This window comes from Cnephaeus nilssonii (assembly GCF_951640355.1).
Source record: "Cnephaeus nilssonii genome assembly, chromosome: 7".
Classification (NCBI taxonomy): domain Eukaryota; kingdom Metazoa; phylum Chordata; class Mammalia; order Chiroptera; family Vespertilionidae; genus Cnephaeus; species Cnephaeus nilssonii.
The window spans coordinates 85,322,859-85,340,991 of record NC_137078.1 but is presented as its reverse complement, the minus strand read 5'-3'; the positions used below and the strand labels follow the sequence as shown (position 1 = coordinate 85,340,991).

The 18,133-nt window shown below is 50.3% G+C and overlaps 1 protein-coding gene across 1 annotated transcript in view; it reads left to right on the top strand.

The window, feature by feature from the left end:
• The window catches only part of PTPRU (protein tyrosine phosphatase receptor type U), an 81,032-nt gene that overhangs the window by 51,115 nt on the left and 11,784 nt on the right, over positions 1-18,133 (top strand). The window contains 4 exon segments of the mRNA XM_079777197.1: positions 2,321-2,477; positions 11,279-11,469; positions 12,186-12,261; positions 12,733-12,809. Coding sequence (XP_079633323.1) covers positions 2,321-2,477; positions 11,279-11,469; positions 12,186-12,261; positions 12,733-12,809 — 501 coding nt within the window.

Genomic DNA, 18,133 nt, shown 5'->3' with positions numbered 1-18,133 from the left:
CTGGCTCAGTTCTTTACACGGAATCCTCACACCAACCCTGAGAAGTAGGAACTAGGATCCCATTTTACTGATGAGCAAACTGAGGCTCGTAGAGGTTAAGGGGCCTGTCAGAGGTCACAGAGCTGGGGTTACCACCCAGCCCCTGTCTGACACCACAGTCTTCTGATGCCACTCTGTCATCTGCTTCTGTCTTACCTGATTCTGCAAACCTCACACTCCCCCCACCCTTGCTTGTCCTCCCTCCTTGCAGAGCAGGCTCCGATGGTCCTGGGCCAGCCCGGAGGATGGTGGGCTCTCACCTCCTCCTCCCTGGACCCTCTACTTGCATCAACATCACCCAATGTCACACTGGCTTTTTCAGCAGCCACACCCCGTCAACTTTCCCGGCCTCCCGCTCAGCCTTTACAGGAACTGCTGACAAGGCAGCTCTCGCTCCCTCTACCTGCGCACTTAATTTTTACCCTAAATGCACAACTTTTCCGAGCGTCCGTATTACATTCCATCTGCTTAATCCCACCCTGAGATCAGATCAGCGGGAGGCCGGCTGTGTTTGTCGTCCCTCCCGGTTCTGTCTCCTGTGGACCTGGTGGGTTGGTGTTGGCTGTTCTTCCAAGTAGGCCAGGAGGGCGGGCACAGACCCTGCGGTTCACACGGGAGACCCCTCCTAGGCCATGTCCACTCGTGACGGGCCTCCTTGGGCACCACTGTTCAGCCGGGTTGACTGGCTGTCCTGTCTTCCCTGTGGTTTGCTGGTGTCTTACCTGTCCCTCCCTCTCTCTGTCCCCTTCCCCATCTCTCTCTTTCCTTGTCATTGTTCCTTTACTTTCTCTCCCTTTCCCCCTCTCCCTCCTCCTCCTCTGTGTCTTAATTCTCTTGCCCTCTCTCTTCTCCTCTTCACCTCTTTCCTTCCCTTCCTCCTCCTCCACCTTTTCTCTTAGGATGATGGTCAAGGTCACAGCCACAGAGGCTTCTCCTCACCTGCCCCCAAATTGGTCTTTGGCTGTGCCCTGGGCCACAGTGAGGGTGATGCCGAGCCTGTGGGTGGGGCTGGGAGTAGGAGGCCTGGCCCACTGAGCCGTCTCTGGTCCAGGCTGAGCAGGCTGTGCCTACCTCAGTCACAGTAGCATTGGTCCCCAGCGTGTACACAGAGCCATCTTCTGAGCACAGGACGGGGGCCTGGCAGACGAGGCATCCAGAGGTCCTTCTGTCCTTCCTCTGCCCTGGGAGCTCTTGAACCAGGACAGGCTGATTGGAATTTGTCCTGCTGGGATGACCCCTCATTGGCCTCTTTATCTCCACAGTAATCAGTGTCCCCGAGCCTTCATTACCTGAAAGTCCATTCTTAATTCTACCCCACATCCTGCATGCCGTAGGGCCGAGCAAGTGAATAGTTCTCTTGTCTTGAGCCTCCCCTATGATTGGGCCTCCACTCTTCTTCAGTCTCAAGTGGGTCCCAGGTCCTTTCCCATTGCCTGTTGCTTGGCCGCTTGTTCATGGAATTGCGTCCCCTCCCTCCCACTCTCCTCCTTCCCTGAGTCACAAACTGCCTTCTCATCTGGCTGGAGGCCTGGACCGGTGGGCCACTTGCCCAGGGCCCCCTCCAGAAGCTCTGCCCTCCGGGAGGGCCGGGGCCTCTCGCCTTTCCCCTGTGCTGCCTCTGGCAGTTGGATGGACTGGTGGTTAGTGGTGGGAACATGGACCCTATGTGGGTCTCTTTACAAGTCTCGGTGGCCGGTGGTGGGCCCATGCTGGGAGTTCGGGGGGTAAGAAGCAGCCTGGTTGGAGTCCATTCTGGGCCCAGGGGAGGACTCCTGAACTCGGGCTGAGCACTAATCAGATCCTCTGCCAGGAAGGAGGGGTACGGTCCGTCCCCTCACACGAGAGGAAGGAGCTCCCCGGGCAGGTGTCTGGTGAGGGCAGGGGGGAGGCGGGTGGAGAGGGGCATGCTGGGCTGGAGTGGGGACAGCCATCTTCCTAGTTTGGGGCGGGGTGACTGTCTGCTGCATCACCCAGATGGGCCCCGAGTGAGTTTTCCTCCCATTTCCTGAGGCCTTGGGGCCAGGTTCCCACGGCTGCTCTGTCCCTTGCTCTCAGCAAAGGTCCCCAGGAGAGGGTCCCTGCTCGGTCCCTTTCTGGGGGGAGGCAGCAGCTCTCTGGGTCTGTGGAGTGAAGGATGGAGGCAGAGTCCCCTCAGCATCCAGAGATGCTTCTAGAATGGCTGCTGGCTTCAAGGCCCGTGAGTGCTGGGCTCTTCGTCCTCTTCTGGTCACAGTCCTGCTCAGCTCAGCACCCATGGCTCCCATCAACCCCGCCCTGCAGGAAGCCGGTGAACATGACCAAGGCCACCGTCAACTACCGCCAGGAGAAGACGCACATGATGAGCGCCGTGGACCGGAGCTTCACGGACCAGAGCACCCTGCAGGAGGACGAGCGGCTGGGCCTCTCCTTCATGGACGCCCACGGCTACAGCCCCCGCGGTGAGTGCCCGGCTCCAGGCCCCTTCCTCGTGGCGCTGGGGCTCCTCACGTCAGATAACGTCTGTAATATCCCCCACCAGACTTGAAGCATCTATTGTGCTCCTGCTGTGTACCAGCACTGGCCCTGGAAATGCAGAGAAGGCACAGGCGTGACCTTTGCACTAGAAGAGCTTTAGGAAAAATGGTCTTAGACACAGACTCATAGAGGAGGAGTGCGAGGTCATGGGTTAATCATGGGAAGTGCCTCGGGGACTCAGGAGTGAGTGAGTGATGCTGTGTGATCAGAGAGGATCAGAGCAGGCTCCTGGCTTAATGGAGCACCTGCCGTGTGAGCAGCTGGAGACCAGTGGCGAAGAGGGATTACTCTGAAGTCAGACAGACCTGGGTTTGCATCTCAGATCCCAGAAGTTGTGTGGTCTTGGGCAAGTTGCTTAACCTCTCTGGATGTCTGCTTCCCCATATGTTCTGCTGGTAGGGCTGCTGGAAGACGAAAGGAGATGATGTGTTTACATCATTAGTGCTGTACCTGGCATGCAAGTAGAGTATAGAGTATCAGTTGTATGTGTTAGGGGCTTGTCATAACTCACTTCATCACACATCTCTTTATTCCGTTTAGTGCTGATTTGTACAAAAGGAAATATGTAATGTTTATGAAGATCCTAAAGTCAAAATAATACGACAAACACCAGTGAACACCACTGGTGAATTAGAATATCAGATAGGCGCCCTTGCCCTATCCCATACCTCCCTCTTACATGTAACTGTTCCCTTGAAATTTGTGTTTACAGCTTTCTTGCCATTTGGGGGGTAGTTTTACCTAGTGCGCAAGCATCCCCAAACAGAGCATGGTAGCATTTTGCTTGTTTTGGAGCTTCATAAAAATAAACTCACTCTATTTTTCAACTCCACATCATGTTTCTAACATTGACCCAGATGGAAGTTTCGCTATAGTTCATTTATTTTCTCTGATGTGTAGTTTTCCATTGTTTGAATCTACTGCAATTTATTTCTCTATTCTGCCATCCATGGACATTTGCTTTGTTCCCAGTTTCCTGTTATTACGAATGAGGCTGCTGTGAACATTCTGAGATGAATCTGCAGATGCACCTGCACAGGAGATGCTGGAACTGCTGGGTTATGGAGTGTGTGCTTGTTCCACTTGATAAGACAGCGCCAAATTGTTTTCCAAAGTGGCTCTGCCTGTGTTCGCTCCCAGCAGCACTGCATGAGAGTTTCCTTTGCTTTACATCAAGATCAAAATTTGCCAGCCTTCTTCACTTTTGCCAAACTGGCTCTTATAAAATGGTAATTCTCTATAGGCTTAATTTGCATTTCTCTGATTACTAATGAGGTTGAAGATATTTTCACATCATTACTGGCCATTCAGGTTCCTTATTCTGTGAAATGCCTGTTCATGTCTTTTACCTAATTTTCTGTTGGTTTTTCTGTTGCTTTCTTAGTGGTTTTTAAAAGTTCTTTATATATTTGGGATGATAATCATTTGTGACTTATGAATTGCAAATATCTTCTCTAAATTTGTGACTCATCTTTGCAGGTTATTTATAGTGTCTTTGGATGAGTAGCCTTTTATTTCAGTTTAGTCAAATTCATCCATCTTTTTAGAGTTCTACTTTTTGTAGATCTTAAAGATTTCTTCCTTATGTAGGGTCATAAAATATTTTTTACTATTTCTATAACTTTTTTTCATTGTTGTTAATCCTCACTTGAAGATATTTTTCTATTGATTTTTAGAGAGAGTGGAAGGGAGGGGGAAAGACAGAGAGTCAGGAACATCGATGTGAGAGAGATACATGGATTGGTTGCCTCCTGCACATGCCCAGGGATCCGGGGATCGAGCCTACAATGGAGCTATGTGCCCTTGACCAGAATCGAACCCGAGACCCTTTGGTCCATGGGCTGACACTCTATCCACTGAGCCAAACCGACCAAGGCTAAAACATTTAATAATTTGCATTTCACATTTAAAGCTTTATCTATTTGTGATTGATTTTTGTGTGTAATATGGATTAAGGATTTTATTTTATTTTTCTATGGGGAAAACCAACTGTCGCAGCATCAGGTATTATAGTTCATACTTTCACTACTGATTTGCAATGTCACCCTTATCATATATTCTGTTTCCATACATATGTGGATTGTTTTTTGGCTCCCTATTCTCTTTCATTGGCCAATTTGGTGATTCCTGTGCCAATACCACATTTTCTAACTTCTGTAATTATATATCTTGATATCTGAAACATCAAGCCCTCCCGACTTTGTTCTTCATCAGGGATGTCTTGGCTATATTTGTGCTCGTTCTCTGTCTTATAAATTTTATAATTATCTTTTCAAGTTCTTTGGAAAATTTTATTAGATGGATTTGTATTGAATCTATAGATCAATTTGGGGGGAAACTGACATGAAATTGTCTTTCCATTTATGAATTTGATATACTAGAGGCCCAGTGCATGAAATTTGTACACAGGGGAGGGGGGGTCCCTCAGCCTTGATTGCGAGAGGGTACAGGCCAGGCTGAGGGACCCCACCAGTGCACAGTTGGGGCCTGAGAAGGATGCGGGAGGTTGGCCAGCCGGGAGGGACCGCAGGAGGGCTCCAGGATGTGTCCAGCTCATCTCGCTCAGTTCTGATCCACCAGACCCCAGCAGCAAGCTAACCTACCGGTTGGAGCGTCTGTCCCTGGTGGTCAGTGCACGTCATAGCGACTGGTCTACAGGTCAACTGTCTGCCCCCTGGTGGTCGGTGCATGTCATAGTGAGCAGTTGAGTGGCCTTAACATATTATTTTGATTGGTTGAATGGCTGACCAGATGACTGGATACTTAGCATATTAGGCTTTTATTATATAGGATATCACCCTATTTATTTAGGTCCTGAATGTCTTTCAATTATTCTTTCCATAAAATCTTATACATTTTTGTTAGGTATACTCTCAGGTCCCTTACATTTTTTATTTATATTGCAAATGATACATTTTTTTGTGTGCATGTGTGGTAAAATACACATAACATGAAATTTACCATCTTAGCCTTTTTTAAGTGTACAGTGTAGTGTATTAAATTTATTCACAGTGTTGTGCAACATCCCACGATCCATCTTCATAGCTCTCTTCACTTGTAGGCTGAAATTCTGTGCTCCTTAAATAATAACTCCTCCTTCCCCTCTCTTCCCAGCCCCTAGCAGCCACCATTCTACCCTCTGTCTCTATGATTTTTGACTAATCTATTATCTCATATATGTGTTGGTGTTTTCGTGACTGGCTTCTTTCACTTAGCATAATGTCCTCAAAATCCGTCTTCCCTTTTAAAGGCTGAATAATATTCCATTGTATATAGAAAACACATTTTAACTATTCATTTTTCAGTCAGTAGACACTTGGGTTGCCTCCATATTTGAACTATTGTGAATAATACTGTTATGAACATTGATGTCTGTGAGACCCTGCTTTCAGTTTTGTGTGTGTGTGTGTGTTTAAATCTATACCCAGAAGTGGAATTGCTGGATCATAAAATAATTCTATGTTTAATTTTTTTTTTTTTTGAGAAGCTGCCGTATTTTCCACGCGGCTGTACCATTTTACATTCCCACCAACATTGTGCAAGGGTTCTAGTTTCTCCACATTCTCGCCAGCACTTGTATTTTCTGCTTTTTTTGGATAAATGCCATCTAAGGAGACTGGGTGGGATCGCGTAGTTTGGATTTGCACGTCCCTAACGTCGAATGTTGCGCATGTGCCGTTTGTGCATCTTCTTTGGAGAAATGACTGTTCAAGCCCTTTGCCCATTTCGAATCAGGTTTTGTTGTTGTTGTTGTTGAGTTTTAGACATTCTCTCTCTATAGTCTGGATATTAATTCCTTCCCAGATACCTGATTTGCATATATTTTCTCCCATTTTGTGGGTTGCCTTTTTATTTTGTGAATAGTTTCTTTTGGTGCACAAACATTTTAAATTTTCATGAAGTGCAATTTGCCTTCTTTTTTTTTCTTTTGTTGCCTGTGCCTTTTGGTGTCACAGCCAAGAAATCATCGCCACCTATATTTTCTTCTAAGAGTTTTATAATAAAGTTTTAGGTCTTACATTTAGTTCTTTGATCCATTTTGACTGGAGTTTTGTATATGGTGTTAGATAAGGATCCAACGTTATTCTTTTGTTTGTGGCTATCCAGTTTTCCCGGTACAAATGGTATACTTTTAAAATATTACATGTCTGATTGTTGCTTGTATAGACAATGTAGTTGATTTCTGTATATAAATAGGCCTTATATGCATACTTTTTGATAAACTTTCTCATTAATTCTAATTTGTCTGTAGAATCTTCCAGATTTTTCTGAGTACAATTGTAAGAACTGCAAATTCTGTTTCTTCTTTATTTCTCACCCCTTTCCCCCTTGTCTTTCTGAATGGCACTGGCTGGGAACTCTCGTACTGTGTTAAATGGAAGTAGTAATAGCGGGAATTCTTGTCACATTTTCCTGATTTTAAAAGGAGTGCTTCTAACATTAAACACTGAGAATGACGCTGACTATAGTTTTTGGTAGAAGTGTTTTATCAGATTAACAAAGTTCCTTCAGTTTTAGTTTGCTAGGACATTTTATTTTAAATGGGCATTAAACTCACCAAATCTTTTTTTCTGCCTTATTGTCATATTTCTTTTCCCCATACCTTGTTAATGAGGCAAGTGACATTTAGCTTTTCTAGTGTTAAAGGAACCTTCGAGTCCTGAGATAAGTTCAACTTGGCCATGTTGCATTAGATTTTTGTATGTATTGTTGGATTCAGTATAATTATAATATCATTCAGGATTTTAAAGCTGTATTTCTGAGTGGGATTATACGGTCTTTGTTTGGTTTCTGATATCAAAATTCCATTAGTCTTATAAAATGCATTGAAGTTTTTTTTTCTTTTTTCCCTTATCATGGAAGAACGGAATAACGGTCTCCTTGAAAGTCTGATGGAATTCATCTGTAAAACAGTCTCTTTCTGTTCTTTTCTCTATGAAAAATACAAACTTTTAATTCAACGTATTTAAAGGAGTAATGGATTATTGAAGCTCTCTATTTCTTTTTCGAGCCACTTTTAGTAAGTTAATTTTTTTTCTAGGAATTTGTCCATTTCATTCAAGTTTTCAGATTCATTGACCTGTAGTTCTTCATCATGTTCTCTTTGTGGTCTCCCTCCTTACATTTCCACCGCAGTGCGTGGTAGCTGTTATCAACCCTTCGTGTTACAAACAAGGAAACAGAAGCTCAAAGAGAGACAGTCACTTGTCCAGGTCAAAGAGCCAGGAAGTGGCACAGCCAGGATGTAAATGCAGGCCTCTCTGAGTTGCACATTGCTGTTTCTACTGTCTCATGCTAGGCCTTGAGCAATGGGTATGATTCAGCCAGGCAGAGATGGGAAAGTAAGGGTGTTCGTGGATGAGAAACAGCACGTGCAAATGCCCGGGGGTGGGCACATAATCTTTATGGAAAACACGGAGAGGTCTGATCAGGCTGAAAACTCCAGTGGGTGTTGGGGAGAGTGGGAGGGGAGGATGATAGGGTGCATATCTTGCTGCTGTGTCCTGTTGAGAGACACAGAGGTAGGAAACCCAGGCTCTGCTCCCCAGGAACTCACTGACGGGCTGGGGAGACAGGACCGAGCCAGGGAAGTCCGCACCAGGCCAGTCGCCAGGTGGGTGGTGGGGACTATTGGTGCTGCCAGGGTTTTGAGAAGACACGCCTTTGGGCAGGGGTGGCCAGGTTTTCGGCTGAGATGGATAAGATTGGACTGATGGTGAGGAGGGAGTGCGCACTGAAGGTGGGATGCAGGACGTGGATGAAGAGGTGACAGCAGGGGAACTCAAGGAATTTTCTGGAGACCGGAGCTGAGTCTCAGCGCCTTCTCTCTGTTTCTCCAGGCCCCGCACTGCTCTAGCCTCCACGTTCTTCTTTTCTTTCCCACACAGTGTAGGCCAGATTTGGGGGGGGTTAGAACAGAAAGCCATGTTGATGTGGATGCATCCTCAGTATGCACATTTTAAAATCGGGACTTACCGTGCTGAGCAAATGGTGGCAGGCTGGCTGTGAATGTTCCCAAGGTGTTGGGATGTGTCCCTGTTTTCTCTGAAATCCGCCTATGGAAACCCTCAGAGCCTCTGGGCCCTGGCCAGTCAGGGCTCTTCATCCATGCCTCCTTGTGAGGCTGCGTCAGGCTGCCAGACTTTCAGGGTCTCTGGGATGAGCTGCTGGATTGATTCCCCATCACCTCCGTTACCCTTTTCTCTACCGGGAAAGCCCTCCATAGAGCTGTGGGCATGGTTTCCACGAAGAGCACTAGGAATCACCCTACCCCCTCCCCCGTCCCTCTCATCTTGGAGTTCTTCGAGCCAGAAGAAATCCTTTGTTTGGAAAGCTTTGCATTGTGTGTTTGCTGTAGTGCAGTTTAGAATTGTCAGGTCTTGGACCGAGATGCTACAGCGGAGAGGGACTAAGACAGGAAGGCCTCCTCTTGTCAGCCAGCTGCTGCGGCTCTCGGAGACTCAAGGGTCCCTCCCTTTTCTGGAAACTACTCCTATGTCAATAGCTGCCATCTGCAGGTGCTCATTATGTGCCCGGCACGGGGCTGCGTGCTTTATGCACAGTCTCTTATTTAATATTTACATCATCAGGTTGGAGAGTAGCAGGTTTTTGTTTTTCATTTGACACATGAAAATGACCATTTAGAGAGAGAGTAAGTAACATCCCCAAGGTCACCTGCAGAGCTGGGATTTCATCTGAGGCCTGACTCCAGAGCCTGTCTCTTAATCGCCACATTACACTGTGTTCCCTGAGGGCGTTTCATGAAACAAACAAAAAAGCTCTCACGGTGCTGGACGGTGGTGAAACATTGCTATTTCTGCCCATCTCGTGGAGATTTAAAATGCACACGACCATGTTGGAAGCCCTAACAGGTCTTACAGGAAAAAAAACCCTGCTTATTATTACTATTATTTTAAAATATATTTTATTGATTTTTTTACAGAGAGGAAAGGAGAATGATAGAGAGTTAGAAATATCAATCAGCTGCCTCCTGCACATCCCCTACTGGGGATGTGCCCGCAACCAAGGTACATGCCCTTGACCGGAATGGAACATGGGACCCTTCAGTCCTCAGGCCGACGCTCTATCCACTGAGCCAAACTGGTTAGGGCCTGCTTATTATTTTTAAACCAGAATTTCAAAGATTTCCTTGAAACATAGAACCCGTCTTTGTCCTCCTCTTCCTCCTCTTTTTAATGGAATACCACTTAGTCATGTGACATGACTAGTATTTTCTGGAACACACTTTGGCAACTACTGCGTTAGGCAAGTCTCTCACCTTTGGACTCCAGTTTCCTCATCTGTAAAATTAAGGGTTTGGGGCATCTGGCCACGATGGCGTAACTGACACTTGACTTGCTCTCCAGCTGTAAGCAACTAGAAATCTGGACAAAAGATGTGAAGTAATTGTTTTCAGACATTGAATGACAGCAGCTCAGGACTTTGATTCGTGAGAGAAGAGAAACGTGTAAGCCCTGCCTTGGAATTGCCTTTCTGCCTGGAGCCCCTAAAGCCAGTTTTCAAACCCAGCACAGGAAGGGGGGCCCAAGCAGGGCCCGGCAGTCTTCGGATTTGAAGGGACAGGGACTGGAGTTTGGGGAAGTCGAGGTGTGCAGGGTGTGCCTGGTGGTCATTCATTCATTCTGTCAGTGAGTCAGGAGTAGGACGTAGAGGCCAGGCACCATTTGGCTGAGGTCTGAAGGATGAGTGTGAGTTCACCAGGCAAAAACAGGAGGGGAAGGGTGTGGGAGGCAGAGGGAACGGCATGTGTGAAGGCAGAGGGAAGGGTGGGGGCTGGCATGGAGGCCCCACTGGGAATTCCTCACTCTCCCCTGCCAGCTCAGACCTGGGCAGAGAGCAGCTATGAGAATTTCGGGGGCTGGCCTAGAGTCCCCCACCCCTTACCCAGGACAGGAGGGGAAGGAGTGTTAAGTAAGTGTGCGGGAGTGAGTGTCTGAAGGTGGGAGGACTGAGTGGGCTGTTTTCTCAATCCCAGGACCTGATATCAGGGACCAGGTGGGACATCCTTGGAGGGACTCACCGGAGGAGCCAGGGAGTGCGTTGGTCAGGGGGGAGGGTACAATTTTATTGGGGTGCACTGTGAACCTCTCCACCTGTTCCCTGATTGGCTGAGGCTGCTGCACAGACTGACAATGGAAATGCTTGCACAGGGGAAACGTCTCTATTCAGGTGCCTTGCGTTAATCTGCAGAGGGGGTGGCCTCAGCCGCTAATTTTGGGATTTGCTTATCTTTGAGTTTTGGGATTTGCTTGTCTTTGAATGGGGATAATTGCTGGGAGTTGCCAGTGTTCCAGATTGTTCCCTGGAAGAGGGGAAGGAATGAGGAGGCTGTCACAGGCTCTGCTGAGTGCTGTCCCCTTCAGGGAGCCTGGAGAGGTCACAGAGCTCTGGTCCTGGGAGGGAGCAGAGGGATGCAGTGAGGGGACCACAGGATCACAGCAGGCAGGGCTGGGCCAGAAGGGCCCTCAGAGGTCACGTGATCTGACCTGCTCATTTTACAGATGGGAAAACCCAGATGCAATAGGGAAGGCACTTGCCCAGGGTCACGTGGGCGGGCCCAGCTAGGCCTCTTGGCTCCAGTGAGCCACCCAGCCATCCTCCACGTTGCCCATGCTCCTCCTTCCCTAGCTCCTCTAGTCCATCTGGGGCTCCCCAGGCTGGGCCCGTGTGTGTCAGGAACCCCTTACCCTTTCTCCAACTGCAGGGGACCAGCGTGGCAATGGCGTCACCGAGGCCAGCAGCCTTCTGGGGGGCTCGCCGCGGCGTCCGTGTGGCCGGAAGGGCTCCCCGTATCACACGGGGCAGCTGCATCCTGCGGTGCGTGTGGCCGACCTCCTGCAGCACATCAACCAGATGAAGACGGCCGAGGGCTATGGCTTCAAGCAGGAGTACGAGGTGCAGGGCCCCAGGCCAGCCAGGCCCCTCACCAGGGCCTCGCCTGGTTCCTCCCTGTGCACCCTGCCCTTGCCGACTCTCAGCCCCCTCCCAAGGGACTCTTGCTTGGACAGTCCCCAACTTAATTTTTTTACTTGACCCTGATCCTAATCTCAGACTTAATCTGGTTTCTCACGTGTATCCTAACCCTGACTTGAAATCTGACCTTAAATCTTATCTTCATTTCCATCTGGATTCTGATCGAGCTCCTCATCCTATTCCTGACATGAACCTGACCTCCAACACTGACCCTGACCTCAAACCTAACCCCCAGTCTGACTTGGACCCTGACTGTCATCCTAAGCTCCATTTAACTCTAATTTGAATCCCATCCTCCCTTTCTCTAGACTCTGACACCACCCTTATCCTAATCTTTATTTGACCCTCACTTTTACCTCATTTCCCAACTCAAACCTGGATTTAACCTAAATCTGATTCTTGTCTTCAAATGTCTCTGAATTCTCTTTTTCCCCCCCTTTTCTCACTCTCTCCTCTCCTACCACTGCTTGGTTTTGAACCAAGCTGATAAAGGGATTTACAGCGACTTTATCTTAGGCTCCAAGTTTAACCACGAACCTGGCCCTTATCATGGTCCCACCAGCATCCCGTGGAGAGGATAGGGTTCTTGTGGGTGGAGGGTTTCTCTCCCCACTGACTTCCGCTTTCCCTTCTGGCAGAGCTTCTTTGAAGGCTGGGATGCCACAAAGAAGAAAGACAAGGTTAAGGGCAGTCGGCAGGAGCCCTTGCCTGCCTGTGAGTCCTGGGGAGGGGCCTGGGGTCTGGGGCAGTGGGTGGAGGGGGTTGGAGGGGGAGGACAGCCAGAGTGAGCCATCTATTGAGTGTCTACCATGTGCCCAGCCACGTGCTGAGCATTACACCCGTTATCTCACTTATCCTTCTCAATAACTCTGTCAAGTGGGACATATTATAACCCCACTTTACAGGTGAGGAAACCGAGGCTTGGGAAGTTAAGGTCCTTGCCCAAGGTCACAAAGCTAAGACTTGTCTGTGTAGCACATGACCTCTGGCCTTCATGATGCTGTAGCCCAGACGCTAACCACTGGCCTGGCCTGTCCCTTGTGGTCTACAGAGCCTATTGGTCAGTTTCCTGTACGCCCTGCCTGTGCCCCACATCTGGCTTCCAGGAAGCCTTTCCCCTTAGCACCTGCTCCGGCTCCCCAGTTCAGCCCCTGCCCACCCCATGGCCCCGCTCTGTGCTTCCAGATGATCGGCACCGAGTGAAGCTCCACCCGATGCTGGGAGACCCCGATGCCGACTACATTAACGCCAACTATATAGACGTGAGTGCCTCGCCCCTGCCACCTCTGCTGACCTTGCCCTGCCTGCTCCGGGCTCCCTGTCCCCGCGGGGCAGAACCTGTCAGGGGCTACGTGGGGATCCAAATGGCTGGGTTCTGAGGGCCCCCCGTCTCCTGCATCAGTGCCAGGGAGCTCAGCAGTGGGGACAGAGTGGGCGCAGTCATCAGGAAGGCCTCCTGCAGACTTCGGGGCTTGGCCTGAGAGAGGGCGGCCTCCGAGACGCAGAAGAAAGGGAGGAGGGTAGACAGCGAGGCCCAGCGCAAGGAAGGATCCGCTCTCAGTGAGGGGCCAAGAGGCTTGGAGCTGGGATTGTCATGACACACAGTGAGGCTGCAGGGAGGCAGGGGCTGGAGTGTGAAGGCCGAAAATGACAGGTGAAGGAATTGGGGCACCAGGGAGTTGTTAAAAGTTTTGACCGTGATCAGAGTGGTACTTCACGATAATAATTCGTATTTGTTCAGCACGTACGGGATGCCAAGCACTGTGCTAAGCACTTTCCACCAAATATGTAACTTTTTATAATCCCTGCGACCACCCTGGGGCATAGTTAGCATCATGACCTCCCTTTGCAGGTGAGGAATCGGCGGCTCAGAGAAGTGAGGCTCCTTCTCCTGGGTCACACAGCTAGTGCCTCGGCCAAGAAGGGACTCAGATCTCAGTCTGTGTCTCCAAAGCCTTGGCTGCGAACCGGGAGGCCCTCCTGCCTTCACTGCGGCAGCTGGGTCTGGCTGGATGGGAGGGAGGGGCCCGAGACAGGGCAGGCAGCCAGGAGGCCTGGGCTGGGGTGTGAAGAAGGGGTGACGAGTCTGCTCCCATATGGAGGAGGGTGAGACAAGACACTGGTCAGACTCCCTCCCCCTGTAGCACGCCAGGTTTGGGGGAGCATCACTGATTCATTTGGCAGATATAATCTGAGCACCTACCATGTACCAGGCTTTGTGCCCGACACCAGGGACAGGGCAGTGAACAGGACAGACACGGGGCCTGCTTTCCAGCATATACATTCTAGCTGGGGAGACACATGACTATATACACAAGTTAAATGTCAGGTCAGCGGGGAAAGCAAAGGCCAGGAAGAGGAAGGACTTTCCCAGGGCCGCACAGCAGGTTAGTGGCAGGGCCACGGTCAGCCCTGGGCGGCTGCCTGGAGGAAGGAGGGCTTGCGCTGGCTTTGGGGGGCTGGAGAGGAGAGGGAAGGACATCCCAGGGAGGGAGGGGCGTGAGCGAAGGCCTGAGGTGTGTAGGAGGAGGAAGGGGTGCATTGGGGAGGTGGGGTCGTTGGTGATTCTGGGGATGACCTTCTTCTCCCTGTTCTTCACCCCCTCCTGGGGGCCGGGCAAGCTAAGCTCTATTTCCCAGAATGCCTTGCCTTCTCCTCCACCTCCCATCCTCTCTCCTGGCTGGGATATGGGCGGGGCCTGGCTTCTCAGACTGAAGCACCTTTGATGACTGAGGCCTCTCCTCGGTCTCCTCAAGGTCCCAGTTGGCTTCTTCTTGGGCCCCAGCAGGGACACGCCACTACCCTCCCTGCCCCGCTCCCCCTGCCGCCCCCCCCCCCCCCCCCGCCTCCGCTCTGCCTCCCCTGCTCGCATCGCCCATTCTGGCCACTTCTGTGCTCCGTCCACTCCATCTGCCTCTGGCCTAACATCTGTCTCTTTTGCTTTGTACTGTTCCCTCACTGGAATCATTAAGATTCGGATAAACCGTGAAGTAAGTATATCTCCCCCTCCCCGCTTCCTCTTCCTCCTGTCTGTCTGACCGGCTGTGTCTCAGATCCTCTCTCGGTCTCTGTCCTCTTTCCCGTCACTTGTGTGCCCCACACCAACCGTCCATTTCAGCAGCCTGGCCGGGGCCGCCCGGGCTGCCGATGCGACGCCGCCCCAGTTGTAAGCAGCGCCCCGCCTCCCTCCACTGCCCTGCGGTGGGCAGCAGGGTTGGGTGCTCCCCAGGCCCGTTAGGCACCAGCTACCACCTTCTGTCATCTTTGTCCTCCAGCCCGTTCTGTGCCCCGCGTCCTCTCACTAGCCACGCCTCCGGGGGCCCTGGGAAGGATGGGCAGGGGGAGCTGCCTGGGGGCCCTGTCTCTGCTGCTTGGGGGTCAGGATTGTTTTCCAAGGAAGGAAGGACAGCCACGGTCAGTCCCCTTAAAACCAGTTCCCCTGGTGTTCACATCCCTTAGTGACGAGTTCGCTCGAACCCAACCCCAACCACCTTGCCCTCAATTGAGCCCTAATTTGAATGTTTTATTTTGGGGGAGCAGTTTGGCTATCCTATTTTTAAGAAACTGTGTCATCTTTGGGCCTTTAAGACCATAAAAGACCCCAAATTCATCTAGTGATCCTCTGATTTGATTTATAGATATATTATTTTCATAATATGTGATGCTTGATGGGATTGTTTGCTATTTTGTGGATACCTTTTCTATTTTTTTTTAAAAGTATTTTGATTTCAGAGAGGAAGGGAGAGGGATAGAGAGATAGAAACATCAATGATGAGGGAGAATCATTGATTGGCTGCCTCCTGCCCACCCCCTACTGGTGGGGATCGAGCCTGCAACCCAGGCTTGTGTCCTTGGCTGGAATCGAACCTGGGACCCTTTAGTCCACAGGCTGACACTGTAGCCACTGAGCCAAACCAGTTAGGGCCACTTTTTCTATTTTAATTTCCTCATTTCTTTACAAAATATTTTTCTTGCTTTTTTTTTTTTTTTAATGATTGCAAAGATATGGCTCATTATCAGACAACACGGACACGCCTAACGCAAAGTGAAAGTCCCCTGCAGTCGCACCTGCTGGAGGTGACCGGTGACTGCAGATGCGCTCCCAGACACCCCCTTACTTCGGGTGTGCTCATTCTACGAGGTTCCAGAATTTAATGGGGTGTTAGACCCACGAAGTGCAGTGGCTGCACTCGGCCCTCGCGCCTCCACTAAGAGGTGATGAATGCAGGTGGTTATACTTCTGTATGCCCCGTTTCCACACAGCACACAGCCCCGCCCTCTCGGCTCTCGGTTGTCAGGCCCTTAAGAAATGCCCTCCGAAGCCTTGGCTTAATGTGTTCACACAGCAGTCCGCCTGAGTGCTGCTGTGCTGTGCTGTCACGTCATCCTTACTGCACTCCGCGAGCTGGGGGCCCACGTTTGGCAGACGAGAAAATTGAGACTTAGAAAAGTTAGGTGACTTGTTCACACTGCATGGAGCTGGGCCTCCACCCCAGCCTGAGCCCTCAGTCCTCACACTGGACTCTGATTCTTCCCCTTTGGGGAGCATCAGGATGCCCTGGGGGTCTCACCCACGATGCAAGTGGTCGGTCCCCTAGTTCTACCCACTTGGAGGCTGCAGGGGGGTGGGGATGGGGTCAGGCTCCTAGGACACACTGATGCCCTAGAGCAGTGGTCGGCAAACTTCGGCTCAGCGGCTGTTTGCTGCTCTGTTGACTAATGAGTTTGCTGACCACTGCCCTAGAGTGTGAGGACCAGAGCTCTCTCATGCTGGTCTCTAAAGTGGGTTTGCTCAAGATGGATCCCTTCTCTTCCTTTAAATCTGATTGCTTTAAACTTTCAGCTTCACTGTCCTCTATGTAATATAATTATGCAATAATGCATGTATACAATTAAAAAGGTAATGTGCATATATTGAGGGTTGTCTGTTTAAAAACTTCTATTTGCTGACTAGCATGTGGGCGGGGGCTGGGCCCTGCAGAGAGAGAGAGACGGATGAATCCGAAGAGGCTCTTGCTCTCATGTGGGCTCTCATGCAAGTGAATTTTATTTTAGGTGGAGTAGCCTGTTCCCAGCTTGACCGGCACTGGGGTGGGGGCAGCACTGGGGCACCCTTGCTGGGCCCTCCCCTCTAACCCCAGTTGCCCAGCAGCTCTGCTGAGGACTCAGAGCAGAGGCAATGGCTCAGGAGACACCAGCAGGGAATTAGGCTAGACCGGGAGGGTTCCAGTAGTGAGGGCTGAGTGAGTCTGGGCAGCTTTTCATTATTGGCGTCTTTGACTACGGTGTGGACTCTGAGGTGCATGTCTCCTGTTATGCCGAGGAGAACAGAGGCTTAGAGAGGCTGAGAGTCTGGCTACGCAAAGTGGTTTGAGGCCCAGCATCAGCACCACCTGGGAGGTGGTTGGAAATGCACAGTTCCGGACCCCACCCCAGACCTTCTGCAGCAGAATTCGCCTTTTAGCTGGATCCCCAGGAGATTCGGGTGCACACGAGACGCTGAGAAGTGCCCCTTAGTCTCTAGGGTCACACAGCTACTACCTGGCAGAGCTGTGACAAGAACCAGGTCCACCTGACTCCAAGGATAAGATTGTTAAGCTCACAGTAAACCACCTTCTGCCCCGGAAATTCTTGACATCCACACTATTTGGATCTTGAAAGATACTCTTTGACCTTTGAAGTAGTCGTAATAATGATAGTTATGTTGATGAAGTACTGGCACTGAGCTTGCCTTGGTGCCAAACCCTTGACATACATTACTTCACTCTTCACAACAGCCCGAGGAAGTCATAGTGGAGTCTTTCCCGTGGTATAGACGTGAACATCGAGGCACAGAGAGGTGAAGCGATTTGCCTAAGGGCACACAAGTTAGCAAGAGCTCCGCAGAGCTGGGGTTTGAACCCTGGTGGTCTGACTCCAGGGCTCCTTGGGCCTGGGGTGGAGGAGTTCAGGGAGGGCGTGAACTTGAGACAAGTGACCTTGGTGGTTTTCTCTTGCTCCAGCCCCGCAGTACTCCTTATGTGTAATCCCATGCCCTTGTGATACCCTAGGTATCTCGTTTGGGCAGGACCTCCTGGGCAGCTGTGGCCCTGGGACAGGGGTTAGGCAGGGGCGAGGCAGGGGTGGGGTCTGGCCAGTGCCTCTTCTCTGCCCGAGGGCCCTGGGCGTGGAGGATGAAGTAGCTCTTGGCATCTCTTTAGTGGGAGATAATTCAGGTAAAGTGCTTAGCACAGTATATGGCCTTAGTAGGGTCTCAAAATTTATTATTGATTTTAAGGATTTAAAAAATATTTATCTAAGAACCATGAGTAATCCATGTTTATTTGCTCCCAACCGGAAGCCTTCTTCTGGGCCCTCAAGCTCTGGGCGACTGAAGTAGATGGGGCACTGTCCCTTCTGGTTGCCTCGCCTGGGCTGGGAGAGCTGACAAGACCCAGCCCTGGGTCTGGGGTTGCTTAGGGCCTCTGGGGCTTTGGGGGACAGGGCAGGATCACCCTGGATTTTATTTTTCTCCAAACAACAGCTGGGTTGTCAGCAGATTGTGGATAACTGTTCCCAATTTATGGATGGGGAGACCCTCTAGGCC